Source organism: Rhineura floridana, chromosome 22 (genome assembly GCF_030035675.1).
Source record: "Rhineura floridana isolate rRhiFlo1 chromosome 22, rRhiFlo1.hap2, whole genome shotgun sequence".
Classification (NCBI taxonomy): Eukaryota; Metazoa; Chordata; class Lepidosauria; order Squamata; family Rhineuridae; genus Rhineura; species Rhineura floridana.
Window position 1 is genome coordinate 19,051,837 of NC_084501.1, and position 22,037 is coordinate 19,073,873.

Genomic DNA, 22,037 nt, shown 5'->3' on the forward strand with positions numbered 1-22,037 from the left:
CTCTTCCTTGCCGCCCTCCCACAAGGATCTCCCATTAATTAAAAAATATATATCCATCTCAACAGCTGGCCCCCGTTTGCCGACCCTTATCTAGGGATGAGAGAGAATTTTGATTCAGTGTGCATTTAATGGCGGGCCCAGCTAATCCGCACTTTCCAAAACAACACACAAACCAAAATTCAAAATTTGCACTTCTCTGAATTCTGCAGTGCAGTTCTGCAGCCAAGTGATGTGTGCAAAAATGCTCCTGCTAGTGTCAAGTGTGTGTGTAAATGCATATATTAGTGGAAACAACATACAAAAATGTATTAGAGGAAACATGCCTTGCAAAACTCTGTTGGTTAGGCAGAATTGCATGCAAAAAGGAAATGTTTTCTGTAAAATGCAGATGAATTTTCATGAGCACTTTAAAAAAAAAAAAGCAAAGTGATGTGGAGGCTTGTTCACCCCACACACACACATACAATTGGTCTCTATACAAATCCTAGCCACAATGATACATTTGACTGAACTGAATTTAAGATTGGAAAAATGTGGAATCAAAATAGACAAACTATTCCAGCCTTTCCCTTAAAGATCTGCACTGATGACCTCAAGAAACTTGTTCCCCTCACTTTTTTTTCTCTTGGCACTTGGTAGACAGGAAAGGGGGAAAGCGTGTGTATGGGGGGGGGAAGGGAAGGAACCCAACCGCATGGAATATTCTTCTGCTAGGAACACAGAGCCAGCGTGCGAGTGTCGCTAAGCAACCCCTGCAGGTGCCTGTAGCGTGCGGTGTGGCTTTGACAATTGACGAGTGCACGAAAATGGGAAAGTGCGACCTTAGTAAAGCAGGAAGGTTCTCTCTCTCTCTCTCTCTCTCTCTCTCTCTCTCTCTCTCTCTCTCTCTCTCTCTCTCTCTCATGTTCTGTAGTAGGCCACATTCACACCATACAGTTACTCCATTATTATTCCACTTTAAACTGCCATGGCTTCCCACAGAGAATCCTGGGAAGTGTAGTTTGGCAAGGGTGCTGAGAGTCATGAGGAGGCCCCTATTCCGTTCACAGAGCTACAATTCCCAGAGTTCCCTGGGAAAGAGGAACTGGCTGTTAAACCACTCTGGGAAATCATAGTGTAGTGTTTCCTCCTTGGAGGAAAGGAGGGATATAAATGTAATAAATAAATAAATCGTAGCTCTGTGGAGGGAAGATGGGGTCTCCTAACAACTCTCAGCACTCTTCACAAATGACACTTCCCAAGATTGTTTGGGGGAAAGGCATGACTGTTTAAAATGGAATAAATGTTTGGTGTGAATGTGACCTGGGAGGCATCTGTGGAATTGTGGAGAAGGACAGCAAAAGGGGGATTTCCCATTCAGAGGTCCCCCCTAGGCTGCGAGTTATATTCAGAGTAGACTCCTGCTCAGAGTAGACCCATTGAAATTGGTGGTCTTAAGTTAGTCATGATAATTGATTTGAATGAGTGCTCTGAGTAGGACTAACGCTAGATGCAACCCCCTCTTTTGGGGGGGTATAATCTGCAACATGTCATTGATGCAATCATAGTGCAGTGATGGTGGGTTGATACTGGACTGTTCATACATCATTCCGCTTTATTAGCTGTTGTGTGAGACTTCCCTGATTTTTACTGCGTTTTTGCTGTCTGGCTGCTGTAGTGCAACAAAAGTTGGGCAAAACAACCATCACCCCAGATTATTTGTGGTATTTCAGCAGGAAGTTATGGGATGTGCACTGATTGGAAACGAAGACTGCCCCAAAACATTTGCAGGCACAAACAATATTGAAAGCGGGATCATGTATAGCCCCCTCCCCACATGATAGTGATAAAAATAACCATAAATGCACAATAAAAAGGATGTCTGGAGGGGTCCAGAGTGTTATATTTGCCTTGATTTATTATGTTTTATATTCTGTGATCTTTCCATCATGGTACTTTGTGTAGTGTGACATAGGTGGAGATCCCAGGCAGTCTCTTGTCCAGGCGTTGTCCAGACCCAGACTTGATTAGCTTCAGCAAGGGAGGAGCGGCATCATATATTGTGGGCACATCCCTTGGACGTGGCCCACAAAGGCAGAGAAACTGGGTTTCCCATAGAAACTTTATCCGCTGCAAGCGGAGGCTTATATAACTGAATGCTCCCCTGTGTAAAATATTCCGTCCTTGCCTTCTCCTTGACGCACTAGGCTTCTGTGTGCAGGGAGGTTTTGTGCAGGGAGGAGCATTCCGTCACATGTGGAGCCCCAACTGTAGTCTGAATCGATGTAGTCCAGATGTAAGTAGCTTTGCCTGTGTACACATCATACATTGAAAGCACATGCCTTGCCCCCAAAAGAATGCTGGGAACTGTGGTTGATCCCCCATAGAGCTACAATTCCCAGCACCCTTAACAAACTGCAGCGCTTTGGGAGAAATCATGTGCTTTAAATGTGTTTTAAATGTATGGTGTATATGCAGCCACCAAGCATACCTAGCCAGTGGCAGTATAGTGGTTAGACTGGGACTTGGGAGACCATGGTTCAAATCCCCACTCGGCTATGAAGCTCGCTGGGTGATCTTGGGCCAGCCACTGTTTCTCAGCCTAACCTACCTCACAGGGCTGTTGGGAGGGGGAGAAAATCGGGAGGGGGAGAACCATGTTTGTATGCCACCTTGAGCTCCTTTATTACATTTTGAATTTGGAGGAATTGTTGGAATGTGTGTGGGGAATGGCATGGCATGGAGTATCCTTGAGGAGGGCATGGCTGGCTGGTTGACACCCTAACCAGGAGCCCTCTCCACGTTGTCTTCTACATCTAAAGTATGTTCAGTGGGACTTGCTCTTACCTGTGCATGGGATTGCAGCCTGTGTTCTGTGGCCGTGGAGCATGCTCAGTCCTCAGGGAGATGCTTTTACTTCTCCTCCCCTCCATACTTTTGCAAACCTGGTGACTCCCCTGAATCAGCTGATATTTCCCTCTTGTTATGTGGATGGTGACATTTTGGCTAAACAAAGGACTGGCAGCCTGAGAACTGAGACCACTGTTATTATATATGATGGTTAGTTAAAGGCTTCCAGCATAGAGGTAGCAAGAACGCAGGATAAACCTTGTCACAGATGGGCTGCAGATAATGAGGAGCGGCATGTGTGTGTCTCAAGTGTTCTTGAGCAGGAAAATCTGCATAATTGCACTGTTTTGTCATTACTAATTTTTGTATATGTGTAATTTTTGAATATTTCTGCTAGTTATAGGAAGGAGCATAGCAATCTGCTTCACACCAGTTCATGCCATTGGTCCATCTAGCTGAATGTTGTCCTCTTCAAAGGCTTGGTTTGCACATAACACTAAACCATGGTTACTGTTAACCATAGTTAATAAACCATAGTTAAAGACGAGGCATCTGGACAGTCACATAAAACTTGGGTTTTTCCATCACAGAATCGTTAAAAGCACCAGTGACAGCAGCCAAACCTTGAGAGTGGTTTAATTTCCCCCCCACTGTTAATCACATCTTTGTAGCTTTGGGGCGGTGATGTTAAGGAGGATATCCAGGTTTGCATGTAATGCAAAGCTATCTTTAACATTAACTAAGGTTTATAAATCAAAACCAACTACAAAACAGTGCTTAATGAACCACCTTTAACCATGGTTAATAAACCATGGTTAAGCTGGTGGCTGGGTTTGCACAGAATGCTAAGCCAAGGTTTAATAAATTATAGTTTAATATGTACAAATGTGTGAGTCGCAGGCAGAAACTTTCCAGACATGCCTTCTTTCCCAGTGCTACGTGGAGATGCTAGAGACTGAACCTGGGACCTTCTGTATGTAAAGCTGGTGCTCATCCACTAAGCCAGATGACCCCTCCACAGGTTTTCCTATGGCCCTGGTTCCAGCTAGCCAGCCATGTATGAATGTTTCCTTGATTTTTTTGTTTGTTTGTTTACTTCCATCACTGTGCTTAGCCAGTGATGGCTGGTGAGCCCTGGGACTGGTGGGGCTGAAGGCAGGGAGCCCAACAGTAGGTGGAGCCAGAGCCAATGGCAGACAGAACCAACTAATTCTAGTTTCGTCCCCCTTCCCCCCCCCCCGTGAGTTCTACACTGAGACTAAGGCCGCATCCACACCAGACATTTATTCCACATTAAACAGTCATGGCTTCCCCCAAAGAATCCTAGGAAGTGTAGTTTGTGAAGGGTGTTGTTAGGAGACTGTTATCCCCCTCACAAAGACCCGATTCCCAGAATTCTCTGGGAAGAGGCTCTGTCTGTTAAACCACTCTGGCCATTTGAGCTCTGTCAGGGGAATAGGAGTCTCCTCATCAGCCTCAGCATCCTTCACAAACTGCACTTCCCAGGATTCTTTGGGGGAAGCCATGACTGTTTAAAATGGAATAAATGTCTGGTGTGGATGCTGCCTAAGGAATAGGAAGCTTGACAGCCAGTTCCACACCACTGGACTGGGTAAATTGAGAAGGCAGCCAGGTGTGGGCTGGCTGATAGCAGATTGTGGTTGATGGGGCAATGCCCCGCTGGCTGTAATGGATTAGCCTCCAAAGTGTATGACTGCTTCACAAAGGACCAGTAGGCAAGTCTCCTGCTCCTGAGGAGCTTACAATCTAAAACTTGACAACAACAGAGGGAAGGGAATCATGGGGAAGAGTGAATTTATTTTTATGCAGACTTTGGTCTATTTACAAGTGGAGCATGGAAGACTAAACAGTTGGTTGTGCCAAATGTTTCAATGAAAAATATAATGGATTTTGCAGAGTGAAAAACAACAACGTGGGGTGTTGAAACCTTGAAACCCACAACCACTGGAACTTTTTATCCAGCAAGCCTTCTGGCTTCTGAGATTTCACCAGCATTGCCCACACAGGGTCAAGTGTCTCTTCAAAACCATGAGGGTCAGAACATCTTTTTAGAATTCAGGTTCTCTAGAAGGCAATAGCTGTTACGAATTTGTCAAATCCGTCCCCCCTTTTAAAAGCCCTTTTAAGCTAGCAGCCATCAGCTCACCTCTCGTGGCAATGATTTCCCTTATGCAAATGCATAAGGACATCAGAAGAGCCTGGCTGCTGGGTCAGGCCAAAGGTCCATGAAGCCCACTGTCCTGTTCTCACAGTGCTCAGCCAGATGCCCGTAGGAAGCCTGCACGCAGAACACAACAGCAACTCTCTCCACCTGCACTTCCCAGCAAGTGGTGTTCAGAGGCATAATGCTTCTGACAGTGGAAGCTGAACAGAGCCAGTGTGGCTAGAAGCTATTGATAGCCTTGCACTGCAAGGCAATGCAGATGTGCTAGATTCACACTGGTTCTTCAGTTTTAGGTCCCCAGATGTTGTTGGACTACAACTCCCATCAATCCCGGCCAGCTTAGCCAATGGCCAAGTCTGATGGAAGCTGTAGTCAAACAGGGAAGGGGGAGAATGTTCGCTAAATCAGATTTATTACTGGTTTTTGGCATAATCCAACAAATCCAGATTGTTTTTGGATCGGCATTGATTTCTTGCAGCAGGGCATGGCTGCCATCGGCACTTTTCCCTCCCTCCCCCCAAAAATCTCTGAATTTTATGTTACTGTCTTCGTAATCAGCATTCCTCTAAGCTGATGCATTCTTAACTTAACACAGTGGAACAAGTGTCTACAGCATAAGCATTTTCATTAGCGATTATGTTATTTTTTTTTTGCTGGACCTCCCCCCCCCCCCATGAATCAGCAATTGCAAAAACAATCAGAAATGAAAAAAATGGCGGATCGCTACTGAAAGCCGTATTGTCGGAATTCAAACAAATAGGAACCAGCTACTGAACCCCATCCCTCGAGTCCAACAACATCTGGTGACCCAAATTTGAAGAACAGTGTGCCAAAGGGATCATATGGATTACACCCTTAGATCTTCTTCTGAGAGCCCTTCTCCAGGTCTCCCCTCTGAGGGTGTTGAGAAAGGAGAGGGCCTTTTCAGTGGTGGCTTCCTGTCTGTCTAATACTCTCCCTAGCGAGGTCTGCCTAGTGCCTTTGTTGACATATTTTCTGTGCCAGGTAAAGACTTTTTTCCCCAGGCATTTGATAGACTGAGATGATGCTATCTTGTTATTCATGTGCTGCCGAAGCTTCCTATGGCCGTTATGGGGGTTGTTTTTGTGGTATTAAGTCTTTATATTTATGGTTTTAATGTGTTGTAAGTCTCTTGGAGATCTTCAGGTAGCAAGCGACTAGCAAGGCTGAACAGTACTAATACTGCCACTAATAATATGCTCCGGGAAGAAAGCACCCATACAGGAGAGGTTTTTTTCCCCCTTCCAGCTCTTGGGATGTGCTGGGAGCAGAAACTCTTGAGCAAAATGCTGTGTACCGCTCATCTAGCAATGGGGAGGAGACCCACAACACTTTGGGTGGTTTGGGCACGTGCCAGCAAGAGCAGTGGGAGCTCTGAGCCAACATTCTTCTCTCTCCCAATTCCCCAACCTTGCTCTGGAGACTTTGTCACTGTGAAGATCTGGGATGATTCACCCAATTTGGCTGCTTCCTGTAGGCCTCCTTGTTCCTGATAATCCGCTTTGGGTAGGATGCCATATGGTGCTGAGCAGAAAAATGGAGACACCAGGGGTTGGGGGGGGAGTAACAGCACATTAAGGGAACCTTCTGGGTAATTAATTCCACCCCCTTAGCCCCATGAAAGCAGTGTGACGTCTGGAAATTTCCTTGAGATGCTGGAAAAGAAATATTGGAGAGAAGGATCTTGCGATTTGGTGTAGGGAGCTGTTGGGAGAGTTATGCAGGACAGAAAAGCATAGTGGGAAGAGCAGGGTGAGCATAAGGGAATCCTGGATTTTGTGTGTACAGTCCCTCCCTGGGTCAGAATGAGGCCTTTGGATGGCAAGGGGAAAGCATGTTAATACACACGCTATGCATGTGTGTGTTTGTGTTACTTCAAAACGAAGGGGAAATGAAGGCACACTGCTAGTCAGTGTAGACAGTACTGACCATTGGTCTAACTCATTATAACACAGCTTCGTATGTGAAGATTTAGGGGTAAGTGTCTCCAAATACCTGCAAGAGCTGTCATGCTGGAACAGACCACTTTTTTCTGAAACAATACAGGAACTGAAACTTGGCCATCCTTCAAAATTTCAGCTTCTCTGAATTTTGCAATGTAGATCTAGCCAAGTAACGTGTACAAAAATGCAGTTTGTGGGGTAAAGTGTGCGTAAAATGCTACATGGAACAGTGCTGCTAGCGTACATATGCTAGTGAAAACAACATTCAAAATTGCATTATATTAGGGAGAATTGTTTTGCACAAATACATATATTGAGCAAAACTGCATACAAAAGTGTTAGGAGAAATTTGCATGAAAATGCTGATGAATTTTCAGAAGGGCTTTTTTAAAAAAAATCACAAACTGATGTGGAAATGTGTATTGGACCAATGAGAAACGGAGGTAAACTGAAATTGACTGATTCACCTGTCCCCATTCACTGTAGGTACCTACTGAGCATGAAATCAGCCCATGTGCACTTACGTGTGACGATCTCCATGTGGGTTGCACATTCAAGTATTACTATTTTATGGGTTGTTTTTCAACTTTTTTAAAAAATTGAATTCCACCTCCCCCCATAAGTGTGTTATCAAAAATTACTCAGAATAATGCAGTCAGTTCTAGAGAATGAAAATAATGGGAAATGGCTAAATAATTGCAATGTGCAGTGCATGCTTATGGAAGGAAATGTTCATGGAGTGATTTTTTAAAATGCAAGATGCCACGTTTGTTAACATGGAACATCTGAACCGCTGACCCTGTTAATCGGACCATCAGGTGATTTATGCGTGCTTCAGAGTTTTAAGGGTGTGGAAATGACAGAGCCCATCTATCATTGACAGGGGTGGGGAACCTCTTTTCAGTCCAAGGGCTGTAGTCCTTTTTTGGCAGCCTTCCAGGGGCTGCATGCCAGTAGGGGGCGGAGGACAGAGGCAAGAGAAGGCACAGCAATAAATGTAAATTTTACCATTGTATATACAACAGGCTAGTTTGTACACACGCTCCTTGTCTGTCCTTCATCCAAGAAAGCAAGAAGCATTATCAAAGAAGTATTATCAGAGTTCAAGGGTACATTTCAGCCGGGCATAAACACTCAAGGAGAGTGCAGAGCAGGGCTAGTGAGGGGTTTGGCTGGGGAGGGAGGGTAGCCTGAGGAGAGTTCTGAGGGCCAGGTAGAGAGGCCCAGAGGGCCACATTTGGACCCCGGGCCTGAGCCCACCCTTCATCTGTGACAAGTACACTATTTATTTAACAAAACAAATAATTGTGCCTCTAAGCATTTTGCAAAGAATATAAAATATACATTACAATTGTCAGCAACAAGCAAGTTAATTTTAAAAAAGCATAATGGTATCAGTTGCTCAGATCTGTGCATGATTCTGGCATCTGAATGTCGGAGTTGTGGTGGCGTGTTTCTTTTTTAAATGAAACATCCAGAATGCATTAATTTTATTATGTATATTTCTGTACTGCCCAGTAAGCAAACCTTTCTGGGCAGTTCACAGAAAAAGGTCAAAAACAATAAAATGCCAGCATTTTAGAGTAAAATCTAAAACAAATTAATGCAGCCACAAAATAAAGCTAACAGCAGATGTGAACGTCAAGTACACGAATCTAAAAAGCAACAACACATTTATTTATTTATTTATTTAAAACGGAAGGACCAAACAGGCTGGGAGATTTTATTTTTTTTACTTTGCTCCATCTCCTGCTTTCCCCTTATATTGAAAACTCTTTTGCTCAAGGAAACACAGAAGTAAAGAAAAATGCTGGATGTAAATGAAGCAATTCAATAAACGCCATACAAATTTCCTTGATTTGCATAAACACCTGCACTGGGGCTTGCTGATACTACAGTTTGATGTTTGCGTCTGGAGACTTGACAGGTCCTGTCAATAAGCACTCTCTCTCTCTCCCCGCTTCCCCTCCATTTAGATAATTGCCTTTGACGAATTGCACATGGATTTCAAGAACCCCATCGACCAGGGCAACCCAGCCAGGGCAGTAAGTCTATACATGTCGTGTCAGAGGTTTGTCTGTCTCTGTGTCCTATTTGTTTGTCTTCCCCTCCTCGGCCCTGACCTTTGTGGCTTCCTGTTCCCTTATCGTTGAGATCCAGACCTGATTTATATTGAGAAAAACAGCAAAATGCATGTCATTATGGCAGGCAGGGAGCATTAATGTGGGAGGCAAGGAAGGTGTCTCTGAAGGTGCTCAGATGTACCTCAGCGGTAGAGTACCTGCTTTGCCTGCAGAAGATTCCAGGTTCAGTCCTCAGTATCTCTCCTTAAAGCAGGAGAAGGGAACCTGTGGCCCTCCAGATGTTGTTGGACTCCATCTCCTGGCCCCCTCCAGACAGGGGTGTGTGTGGTTTTTGCGAGTGGGTTCTGCAATATGTAGAGAGCCAGTGTGGTGTGGTGGTTAAGGTGTTGGACTATGACCTGGGAGACCAGGGTTTGAATCCCCACACAGCTGTGAAGCTCCCTGGATGACCTTGAGCCAGTCACTGCCTCTCAGCCTCAGAGGAAGGCAATGGGAAACCACCTCTGAATACCACTTACCATGAAAACTCTATTCGTAGGGTCACCATAAGTCGGAATCGACTTGAAGGCAGTCCATTTCCATTTTTCTGCAATATGTACTTGATGCAGTAATAGTCCATTAGCGGTGGATTTATGCTGGACCATCCACACATCATTCCAGCTTACTAGTTGTTCTTCAATACTTTCCCAATGTCATCACATTATTGTTGTCTAGAAAGGCTCTCTTGCTCTGTAGAGCAACAAAAGGGGAACAAAACAACAACCTCAGAACTTTTGTGGTATGAAAAGTTGTGGGATTGCAACAGGATGTTACAGGGCAAGCACTGACTGGGAACGAAACAGGCTGTAACTTTTACAGGCGTAAACAGGATTGAAAGCAGGATCGTGAATGACCAGGCGGACACCACCGTGAGCACAAATCATCATGAATGCACAATAAAAAGAATGTCTGGAGAGGCCCTCTTGTCAGCTTCAGCCAATGATGGGGATTGTAGTCCAACGACATCTTGGAGGGCCATTGATTCTCCATCCCTGACTTAAAGGATCTCAAGCAGCTGACTTTGGCATATGAGGCAACTTCATAGGTTCAAGCACTTGTCAGTTATCCTAGTGCCTTTTCACTCATTGGCTATAAGGTGTATTTTTGGGAGAAGGAGCCATAGTTCATTGGTACAGCACCTGCTTTGCATGTACAATGAAATCTCTTAACCCTCCCAAAAAGGGTTAAGTCTGGGTCTGTAGGGTGAAGCCCTGGAGCAAAGATATTTGGGACCAGAGAGGAAGCGAGCAGGGTGTGTGTGTGCTGAGATGGGGTGTGTGGGGGGAGAGCTGTTTTTGAAAGCTGGCAGGGTTGTTGCACTGCAATTGGAGGGTAAAAGGTGCCTTTCATAAGCCACTGTAAGAGCACAAAGGAATGGCAGGAGTCAGGAACATTCAGCCGCAGGAATCCTTTGAAATCCTGCCCTGAAAGTGTCGCTCAACAGCTTCTTGCAGCAGCAGGGGGGAAGCGGCCGCCTCCCCCGCTCTACATCGCCATAAGTGTTGCCGCAGACAGGCTGGTGGACATGCCGGCGCTGCTCATTCAGAGATGGCACCTGCCTTTTTTAAGGATGACAGAAGAGCCTGGCTGCTCGATCAGGCTAAAGGCCTGCCTTGTCCAGCACCCTGCGTCTCCCCAGATGCCAACAGGAATCTGACAAGCAGGGCATGAGCACCGTGTGTCTTTTGCAGCCTTAATTCCCACTCCAAGATGTGATGTCCCAGATGACGCATAAGGCTTGGAGCAGGAAAAGCTGTCCTGTGTTGGACACTCACTTGCATGTGGCCATGAGCCAGTTGTTCTCTTGACTGTAACTGCTTTGCAGGGGCGTTGTGAGAATAAAATAGACCGACTCCATGTGTGCCACCCTGAACCCCCTGTAGGAAGGATGTGGCCATATTTTATTTGAGGAAAATAGGAAGCTGCCTTATACCAAGTCAGACCATTGGTCCATCTAGCTCAGTATGGTCTACGCTGGCTGGCAGAGGCTCTCCAGGATTTCAGGCAGGGAGGCTTTCTCAATCCTACCTGGAGGAGCGGGGGATTGAACCTGGGACCTTCTGCATGCAAGGCAGATGCTCTACCACTGAGCTATGTCTCTTTCGCCAGTATTTTATTTGTGGAAGAGGGATATAAATGTTTTATAAATAAAATAATCTTTTCTTTTCTTTATAAAAGTGTTTATAGACCTCTCTAGCAAAATATCAGGGCAGTGTTCTGCAACATAAAAACATTTCAAAACAATATAAAACAAACATTAAAATGACTGGCTGTACAGGAATACCCCTTATTAACATACGCAATGGGACCGGAGCGTGTATGTAAAGTGAAAATGTACTTAAAGTGAAGCAATTATCTATGCGTGTACTGCACGCAATCGCCACTAGATGGCAGCGGCGTCATGCCATTAAGTGTCCGTAATTGCGAAGCATATGTAAATCTGGGTATTCCTGTATTATGAGTGAGGTGTTGAATACTCTGGCCTTCTAGGCCACGGGTGGGGAATCAGTGGCTCTCATGATTGGACTCCAACTCCCATCAGGCCCACCCAGCATGGCCAATTGTCAAGAATGATGGGAGTTGCTGTTCAAAATAGGAAGAGCCAACATGGCGCCCTCTAGCTGTTGTCAGACTTCAACTGTGTGTGTGTGTGTGTGTAAGGATACATTTACATTCCCTCTCTGCCTACTTTTGCCTCTGGCCCTGCCCACTGCTGGCATGTGGCCCTTAGAAGGTTGCCCAGAAGGGAATGCGGCCCTCACGCTGAAAGAAGTTCCCCCCACCCCCAATGTAGATCTTCAAGGTGGTAGCAAAGCAGGGATGGGCAAGCCTTTGGTCCTCTAGATGTATGTTGGACTCCAATTCCCATCAGCCCCAGCCAGCTCAGGCAGTGGTCAGGAATAATGGGAGCTGTAGTCCCAACAGCTTCTGGAAGGCCACAGCCGCCTACCCACCCCTGCATCCTTGGCACAACTCAGCTCAGAGATTGGAATAGGATGTGGGAACTACGACCATTCAGATCAGGTTCTAGTTATGTAAAAGAACAGTCTCTAAAACTGGCTTCCTGGGGTGGACTAGTCTTATCTTGTTACAGTTATGGGTGGTTTTTAGCTTAATTATAGTCGAGGTTCCTGGTTTATATGTGTATTTTATATGTTGTATTTTATCTTATTGTGTACGTCGCCTAGAGTGGCCGCTAACCCGGCCAGATAGGTGACTCAGAAATAAAATTTTATTATTATTATTATTATTATTATTATTATTATTATTATTATTATTATTATTACAAAAGGTTCGGTAGGCCATTTTCGCCACTTGTTGGATTGGCACCATCAGAGGTTCCTAGCAGGCCAGGAGACGCCGTTGCATGTGAAATCCAGGACAAAATGGAGGCATGAGGCGGAAGATGGGGGACAGCTTAGTACCAAGGGGCAGTTTGAGAAGTTGGGGAGGGGAAAAGTACGTAAATGCTGTGCTGACCCAGATAGCTCCCAAACACTTGAGGTGGAGGAACGGCTGCCACCGTGCCAAGGGTTGCCCCCTCCCCTCCCCTCCCGCAAGTATAAATAGTTTTGTTTGACCTTGATTCCAGGAGAAAAACGCACGACACAGACAGAGGCTGGTCCCCCTACCCACCTTCAGATCTCCGCAGGGAGTTCATGATGTCATCCAAGGGGATGGGAACTGGATCTGGCTGGAGGAGGAAATAGTTAACTCTAACACACACACTCTGCAGGCCATGTTTGGCAGGTGGGTGGGGCTGCCCACTTGTCAGTCACCTGACATCACAACCACATCTGGTGCACGTGTCTTGCAGAGTGCTTTTCAAATCGCTCCGCAAGACCTGACAATCAGCTGATTTGTTGGTCTTGTAGAGCTGCCTGAAAAGCCCTGCACAATATAGTGCTTTGAAAGGGCTTTAGCAAGACTGACAGTCACCGGATTGTTGGGTCTTGCTAAGCCCCTTTCAAAGAGCTGTTTTGTGCAGGGCTTTGCAAGCACCGCCAATCAGCTGATCAGTGTTGCCTGAAACTCCCCTTTTGGCTGATCCAGGTTTTGACCTGCCCCACACCTGTTGTGCTATGTGAAGGGCGGGTGGGCATGGCCAGACAGAAAGGCCCTTGTGGGCCAAATGGGGAAGGCCTGGTGAGCATAATTAGGCCTGCAGGCTGGAGGTTCCCAACCCCTGATGTAGCCCCAAGGGTATGGGAGCAACCCAAGATCAGGGCTGCTAGGCCTTCACCCAATGGTGGTTCTTGGGTGTTAAGACTGGCAGAGGGGGCCCTCTTGGTAGTTCTGCTGCCATCAGAAGTTCAGGGAGTGGCAGCCCAGGAAAGGGTGTTTTCTCTGTGGCAGCCCCTAAGTTGTGGAACTCTCCTCCCCCCCAAAGAGAGATGCATCCGGCACCTTCATTCTGTAGTTTCCATCGTATACGGAAGATGCACCTCTTTACCCTGGCCTTTGTGGCGCCTGATTAGGACCCATCCTGTTTTCTTGCTTGTCACTGTTTTGAAACTGATTTAAACACTTTGTTTTTAAATTGCTGTAACCTGCCCTGGGATGCTGTGGTGAAGGACAGGTAAAAGACATGAATTAAAAAATCAGAGTAAATAATACTAATAACTTGCAACCACTTCAGAGGATGGCATGTCAGCTTCTTAGTCTCAGCGATGGCCTTGTAGAACTCTGCAGGGAGGAAGAGGATGGGGATAAAAGCTAGAATTAGTTGGCTCCACCTGTTATTGCCTCTGGCTCCACCCACTGTGGACTTCCCTGCCTCCACTGCACCAGCGCTAATGGGCATCAGCCACCACTTAAAGGTATGCTAGGCCTTCGCCGCAAAACCCAAGCCTGGAGCAGGTGGTGTAACAACTTACGGTAGCATGGCTGACCCTCTGTAAAATACATTTCTTCCCCCCCCATGCTCATTTAATCCTGCCCCACAGATCTGGGGCTCACAGTGAAGGAGTTTTGCTATGAGAAATGAAGATGCCATTTCTAGGCAGGCTTTCTACAGAAGCCAAGCTGTTGCTGTGGACTGGTAAGATTGGAACATGGGGGCTCTCCTCCAGGTCTAGGAGAGTGGAGAGGCTCCCCGGATTAGCAAGGGAAGACACATTAGTGTGGTGCTGCCATGCTTGACCTCCCAGATGATGTGGGGTCAGGATTTGAAGGGCACCCACTAGGGCTTACAAAACCATTACCACCAATTAGTTAAAAAATACAATTTTGGGATTAAGGGGCTGCAAACCAGATAAGGGCCAGCACGCTGCATAAGTACGATTTTTGAACGGTTCATTATCCCCGCTCGCTGACAGATGTATTCCCCACACACCCAGCAGATCACACGGCGCCTTGTACTTGAGAAAAGCACCCCTACGTGCCGGCTCAGTCACGTCCATGTTCAGATTGCTGTGCTGGGACCAGGATGTGGGATCAGAGCCTCAGGAGCCCTTTGTCAATTTCCTTCCTAGCATGGAGTCTCCTTTGCATCTTTCAATCTGGTGTGGGGAGCAAAAGATTGGCCTTGCGCTCTCCGGCTTTTTAAAATTTATTTAAAGAAATGCCTGCTGTGGTCTTAAAAAATGTTTCACGCATGCCACTCAGCCTCTTTCTATCTGCTTTATGATTCCCTGTGTTGACTAAATGAAAGGGGGTGGAAGCCGGGATCGTGTCTAGTGCCCCAAGTTCCTTTTGGAGCAAGGGCAGGAGGAAAAAAATTGAATCCCATGGGTTGTAGCCAGCTAAGTCAAACTCGAAGGAGCCCCATTGAAATTATTGCTCTGAAGATAGCAATGGCCATTAATTCCAACGGGGCTACATGGCGTAAGACTAACACTGGATGCAACCTTAAATGCCAGCAGTGGAGAACCTCAGGCCCCTGGGGGCCAAATGCGGCCCTCCAGGCTACTCTGCCTGGACCTCAGGACCTTCCCTAGGTCACACACCTCACTGGTCCCGCATCTTGCCCTCCTTTGAGCTGTGATGATGTCTCTTGCTTGCCCGGATGGAGGATAGATATGTGTGTAGAGAACTGTCTGGCTTTTGTGTGCCTGGAATGGCCTACTCTGCAAAGGCGAGCGTTGTACTGGTTGCCCCACCCACCTTTGGACCTGGCCCCACCCACCATGGTCATGAGGCCTCAGAAGGCTGCCATTGGCCTCAAACAGGTCCCCTACCCCTGCTATGTAATAATAGCGAACTCCGTCCTCCAGGCCGCCCTGGGCTCCTACTGGGAGGACGGGCGGGATATAAATCTAGTAAGAGTGGATCTTTAATGTAGCCAGAAGAAGCACCGTCCACACACGAGGGGGGGAAATGAAGCCCTCTAAGGGGACAGGAAGCTGCCTTGTCCTGAGTCAGATCTTGATCCATCCAGCGTATTACTGTCTACACTGACTGGCAGCAGCTCTCAGGGAGTTTCAGACCCTACCTGGGGATGCCATTTGCAAAGCAGATGCTCTGCCATTGGGCGATGGCCCATCCCCAAAGCAGATAGCACATTCTGCTGCAACATTAACATGGGAAGCTGCCTTATCCTGAGTCAAGCCATAGCCCCATCTAGCTCAGTGTTGTCTACACTGACTGGCAGCAGCTCGCCAGGATTTCTGGCATTCCAAGCCTTACCTGGAGATGTGAAGGCCCAGGAAAAAAAGGTGTAGAATTGGGGGTGGGAGTTTTCCAGGATTTGTTTTCCAGAAAAAAACGGGGGGGGATTCTTTTCCTGAATTTTTCCATTTTTTTTTCTTGGGCCTTCACATTTCTAGCCCTGCCTGGAAATGCCATTGGGGATTGAACCTGGGGCCGCCTTCTGCATGCAAAGCGGGTGCTCGACCTCTCCCTGAAACAGCCAATGAGGGCTGAGCTTGCTCAGTATGCAGGGAATGCTGACAGACTGTTGGAGGGGGGAGGTCAGAAGACCAGAGAGGGAGGAGAACGGCATGGAGTATCTTGGAAGAGGGCATGGCTGGCTTATTATCAGGACCAATCCGAGACATCTTGCTGTCTGAGGCAAAGGGTGGGACGGAGCCCCCTCATCCATTCCACGTACAGGATATGGCTGGGCTCGCAGTTGAATCTCGTTTCAACACTGCCAATGGGACGGCATCCTCCACGGGACCTCAGGGCGACAGGCTAGCGTAGGGGGTGCAGGGCAGGCCACGCGTGGCATCCACAGCTCTCTCCTCCCCTCAGCATCTGTCGCCTGGGGGAGCCGTCACTTTGCCTAACGGTGGGGCCAGCTCCCCGTTTGTAACCCTGCACGGGAGCTCTCCACGTAGCAGCACTTTGTCTCGGTGCCCCCTTGTTAATAACAATAATAAATAATAATCATGGCAACAACAGTAATAATTAATAATACTAGGCTTATTGTTATTATTTACTTGTACAGTGTCCTCGAAATACACTGTTCTTTACAGGGTTAATGCTATGCAAAATTACAGAGTAAATAATAGCATAAGACGTGAAGAGACTGAACGGTTAGCCAGGAAGCCCCAGGTTCAGATGTTGCCTCAGATGTTGCCAGTCTGCGTATGCAACAGAACCTGGGGAGGGAGATGGAGGTGGTAAGAATTTGGGGGGGGGGGGTAGATTGGACTGTACCATTTCAGAATGAAGGTGAGTGGGAGCACATTTTTAATGCTCCTTTGCATAAAACATTTCCTGCAGCTAGCCACTTTTGCTGGAGTCCTGTCAACAACTGGAGGGCGGTACAGGTTTTCTCGCCCTGCAGTTTTTGGGTTTTTTTAAAAGCAACTGGATGAATCATTCACTGCTCCCAAATTGCTCACATTTTTCAAGACAAAATACAAAAGGAAATGAGAGAAAGCCTATGTGAATGTGAGGCTGAGATGGAGATGATTTGCTGAAGGTCACAGTTCAGGGCAGAGCATAAGGGTTTATTTAAATCACCATTGACGCTTGCTTATTTATATTTATATTATTAAATATCTTCCATGAAGCGAATGTGTGTGGGGGGGGGATCTATCCTAAATACCAGAGTTGGAAAACCCTTGGCTCTCTAGAGGATGTTGCAGTCCAACTCCCATCATCAGTCTCAACCAGCATGGCCAATGGTCAGGGATGGTGGGAGATGTAGTCTGGAGGGCCACAGGTTGCCCACTCCTGTCCTAGACCAATCATGCCTCAACCAATTAGGAATCGTATAAATGCATTTATTTATGGAAGTATAAAACAAGGTAAGGGAGCCCATGGCCCTCCAAATGTTTGTTGGGTTCCAACTCCCTTCAGCACGGCAAATGGTCAGGGAAGATGGGAGTTGTAGTCCAGCGACATCTGGCGGGTCATAGGTTCCCCACCCCTGCTATATACTAATTATGAACTCAATTCTCTTGAGTGTGGAGACACCCCACCCCCATGCAGCTGGCATGGGCTTAAATATGTGCTAGCATGCTGAATGCACACGGCTTTTCACACTGATGTGGCAACATAGGAGACAGGGTGGCTGGGCCTATTTAAGCCTGTGCCGGTTTCATTGTGGGGGTGTTGTCTGGGAGGGTGGAGCTCCGCAATCCATGCCAATGTTGGGTCATAGGGTGCGAATTGTAGCCTGGGGTAAGGGATTGACATGCGCCGCAAATAATGATGTGTGGCATGCCGGCACGGAATGCAGAGTGGGAGGTCCACCCTGCCAGGGCCCTTCTGAGCCCTGGAGGCCCTCGAGCCCGTGCCCTACCTGGCATCTGCTGGTGCCGGGCCTGCAGAGGTATTTAACATGAGTTCCCTCATTATCTTCACTGGTCTACAGCCACTGTCTCCTCCGCCTCCCTGCATCTTACCCACTCACTGCCCTAGCGGTTTGACTCTTGTTTATTTTATTTTATTTTTGTATTTCTACATAGAGAGAGAGGTTGAAAAACATTGAGCGCATCTGTTGCCTCTTGAGAAAGGTGAGTGCCTTTTGTCTCCTTCTTTTGTTGGGTATCCTTCTCTCTTGAAGACCATATGATCGTCATGTCCCTGGCCTTAATTTCACTTGCTCTTAGTTTCTCTTTTTTTTCAGTCCTAAATCCATTCCTCCACATTTTCATGCCAGTTTGCAATTTTTAAAAAAAATAAAACCTCATAAAAATTCATCAGCATTTAGTGCAAATGTCTCCTAATATTTCTATTCATGTATGCAGTTTTGCCTAATGTGCACATTTTTTTTACAAAGTGTCTTTTCCCTAATACTTACCTTGTCCCCTAACATAATACATTTTCTATCTTATTTTCATTAATGTGTTTTTATGCACACTTCAGCCTAGTATATGCATTTTTGCAGTCATTACTTGGCTAGAGAACTGCTGGTCGACCAGAACCCACAGGTTACAATTAAGGTGGCTAGTATCTGTGCAGCTGCGCTCTTGCTTCTCAGAGAGGGATGATAATGTGATTATTTTAATGTTTTATGATGATGTTTTTTTCCTGAGGTGTGTATATATTACTATCAGTGCCGTTGTTGTTGTTTTTGCTTCTGTTTTCTGTATACTGCATTTCTGATGTTCTTTCTTTTACATTTGCTGGGCTTTGACCAAAATGAAAATTACTTGTACTTACTTGCAAGGGAACTGCATTGCAAAATCCGGAGATTGCGAATTTTGGAGGACGGCAGCTGTTTTGGTTCACATATTGTAGTGGAAAGTGCTGATTAGGTAGATTTGCCTTGAAATGTGAACTGAATCAAATTTCACCTCCGTCCCCACCTTGGGATCCTTCATAGAACCCTTGTCCTAGCACCCCAGGGGCTCACTTCGGGAGCCATATTAGACGAGTGGCCAGTTACTCCAGCTTTACTATCGTTCCCTATATTAATGATGCTCCAGGTGTGTGTGCCATTGTGTATGTGTCCAAAATGGACTCATCTACGCACAAGGAGGTTATCAGCAGACTTGGGAGGATCCAAGAACTTTGCAGAAGTACCAAACAAAAAAGTTAGGAAGATTGCCTTAAAGAGTGAGGGGGAAAGGAGCCCCAAAAATAGTCCAGTGAAGACTGAGCATGCTCAGTGACCACAGAATGCTGACTTCTGAGGGAAAAAACTGGAGGAGAGAGAATAAAATGGAGTGACTGGGATCCTGAACAGGAAGCATTCCATACTGCAACATTTAGTTACAGGTCCCACTTATTTATTTATTTATTTATTTATATTAATTTATTTATTACATTTATATACCGCCCCATAGCCGAAGCTCTCTGTTGAGACTTGTTGAGACTTAAATGTGTCCTAATTTAAGATGCAGGCAAGGACAATAGAGTAATGAATGACGAAGCCACAGGAACCCAAGTGACGAAATAATATCAAAAACGATGATGATTTACGCTTGTAAACATATGCGAGTAAAATACAAAATTGCAAAATACAAATTCTCTAAGCTGTAGCTGCTATATAAGAGATGATGAAGTACTCCAAACGATGTAGATAATAATGGTGGGATCTCCAGGATTATATCGCACTTCATGCTTCTTCAGAATCAAATCAGGAAATTATTCATGAGTGGCAGCCATTAATCCCCTTACTGCTTCCATTTTCTTTCTTTCAAGAACATGCAATTCCTGTTAGTTGTGATTCTTCTGCACACACTTAGTCACTTGACTTCAACCTAAAAGGTTGTTACTCCAAGAACTGTAATTCAAAAGCGAAGAATTTTTAAATCGTAGGTAAGGAGTGAGTATTGCTGCTGCTGCTGCTGCTGCTGCTGCTGCTGCTGCTGCTGCTGCTGCTGCTGCTGCTGCTGCTGCTGCTGCTGGTCAACGCTTTTGATATTATTTCATTGCCACATGAGTTCTTGTGACTTGTGTCCTTCGTTATTCATATTTGGGGACCCACTCCTCTGTTTTTAGCAAGAACAAATAGAGCCATCGCATGCTTGGTTAAAGAGCCATAAGATTGCTACGTATTATGTGGGAGTGGTAGTTGCCTGGACTGAGAGAGCAATCTGGGGTGCCGGCTTTGGATCTTTAACTACTCAACTCAACTCCCTTTAGAGCAGGTGCGGGGAAACCTTTGGCCCTCTGGATGGTGCTGAACTACAACTCCCATCATCCCTGGCTACTGGCCATGCTTGGCAGGGCTGACGGGAGTTGTAGTTCAGCAACATCCGGAGGGCCAAAGATTCCCCCACCCCTACTTTGAAGGATACACTTTTATCCGTGATGTGGCAGAGAAGACAGAGGCATCGACACGAGATAACAACAGTTAGAATCTCCCCCAAGTCAGAACTTACCAGTTTACTTTATGCACAAAGTTAGATTTATATTAACACTAAGGACAAAACTGATTAAACCAAGGAAATAAAGCAAAATGTTGATTTTGGCTTTTTTTTTTTTTTTAATTATTTCAATTTATATACCGCCCTTAGCAGAATAGCTCTCAGGGTGGTGAACAGGGCGGCTTCCCATACATGCCTCACTACCTGATCTATTAGGCATCTTACGCAGCTACCAGATCCATAGCAAAAGTAGGGTGGCCATGTGCCCTACGTTCCCATTCCCTGTCTGAAGGTGACCTCTGTCTGAAGGACCTGGATTTGTTTTTGGATGTTGTGGAGAGCATTGTTATTGTTTAATGCAGCCTTCCCCAACCTGGAGCTCTGCAAATAGTTTGAACTGCAACTCCCATTACCCCCTTACCATTGGCCATGCTTGCTGGGGACTGATGGGAGTTGTAGCCCCACAGCATACTAGGACACCAGGTTTGGGGAGGCTGTTTTAATGTTTGTATTAATTGTCGTAAGCCTCATTGAGTGCCAAAAAGGGCTATATAAATAAACCCTGAGGGTTTCTCTTGCAGCTCGTGGTTCCTGAATATTCCATCCATGGCCTTTTCTGCCTGATGTTTCTCTGTGCAGCTGAATGGGTGACGTTGGGACTGAATATCCCCTTGCTTTTCTATCACTTATGGAGGTGAGACTAAACCCTAACTAACCCTGTCCACATTCCAGTATTTCTGTGCTGCCATTTAGGGCAGGGATAGGGAGCCTGTAGCCCTCTGTGTGTTCCTGGACTGCAACTCCTTTCATCCTGACCACTGGACATACTGGCTAGGGATGATGGGAATTGGAGACAACAACGTCGGGAAGACCACAGGTTCTCAATACCTACTTTGGGCCATCGGGCTGCAGTTTAACACTAGTAGAAAAAAATTGCATAGCCTCAAGGGGGACATTGAAAGCTTTCACTTATGTTTCAACTGGAGTTATTTTTAACGTAAGCGTGTTTGAAACAAGCCAGCTTCAGAAACCATGGCTTGAGGTCAGCTTATTAAAACAAACCTTAATTAAAGCTAACCACAGTTTTGTCACATTCAGACAACACAACAAGCTGCAATTAATTACAAATGGAAGTGAAAGCTTCCAAACTCCTTTTTGTGGCATGTGCTGGGGGGAGGGTGGTGATGTATGAGCCTGGCGGGAGGCTAGGCAAATGTAGTGTATCTATTTTAAAAGAAAGTTGGGCTATTCATTTTTTAAATATAACACTTGGATTCTGGGACTTCAGATTCTGGATGCTGAACTGAAGCTTTGATTAAATTTTAAAAAGCCCCATAAAACCTGACACAAGTTTTTAAATTGTGTTAGCTGTGAAACTTAACCTGTTTGCAAAAAATAAATAAATAGCTTTAGGGTATCATCATATTCCCTGCACTGGGACCATCCAGTAAAGATAGTTAGATTATAGTCTATTCCTGTACATCTCTGTGGGTTTGCAGTTCCAGTCCTGGAAATTGATGCTTGTAGGAGCTTGTAGGTGGGGAAAAAGATTGTCCTTTGCTAGCAAAAGTAAAACATTTCCATTGTATTGTTAGACCATGCCATGTTTCCAGGTCTGTGAAAATGGGAAGCTGCCTTACACAAAGTCAGACTATTTGTCCCTCTTGCCCCACTAAGATCAGTCTGCCGTCAGCCAGCCCCACCTGCCCTCTTACTCACAACCGGT

General features: G+C 46.0%; 1 protein-coding gene across 3 annotated transcripts in view; it reads left to right on the forward strand.

Moving 5' to 3' along the window:
- CNIH2 (cornichon family AMPA receptor auxiliary protein 2) overlaps window positions 1-22,037 on the forward strand; it is a 53,793-nt gene that overhangs the window by 18,528 nt on the left and 13,228 nt on the right. For all 3 annotated transcript variants that reach the window (XM_061606172.1, XM_061606171.1, XM_061606173.1), the window contains exons 2-4: window positions 8,955-9,023; window positions 17,963-18,010; window positions 20,893-21,005. In XM_061606172.1, the coding sequence (XP_061462156.1) occupies window positions 8,955-9,023; window positions 17,963-18,010; window positions 20,893-21,005 (230 nt within the window). The remainder of the gene's footprint in view (window positions 1-8,954; window positions 9,024-17,962; window positions 18,011-20,892; window positions 21,006-22,037) is intronic.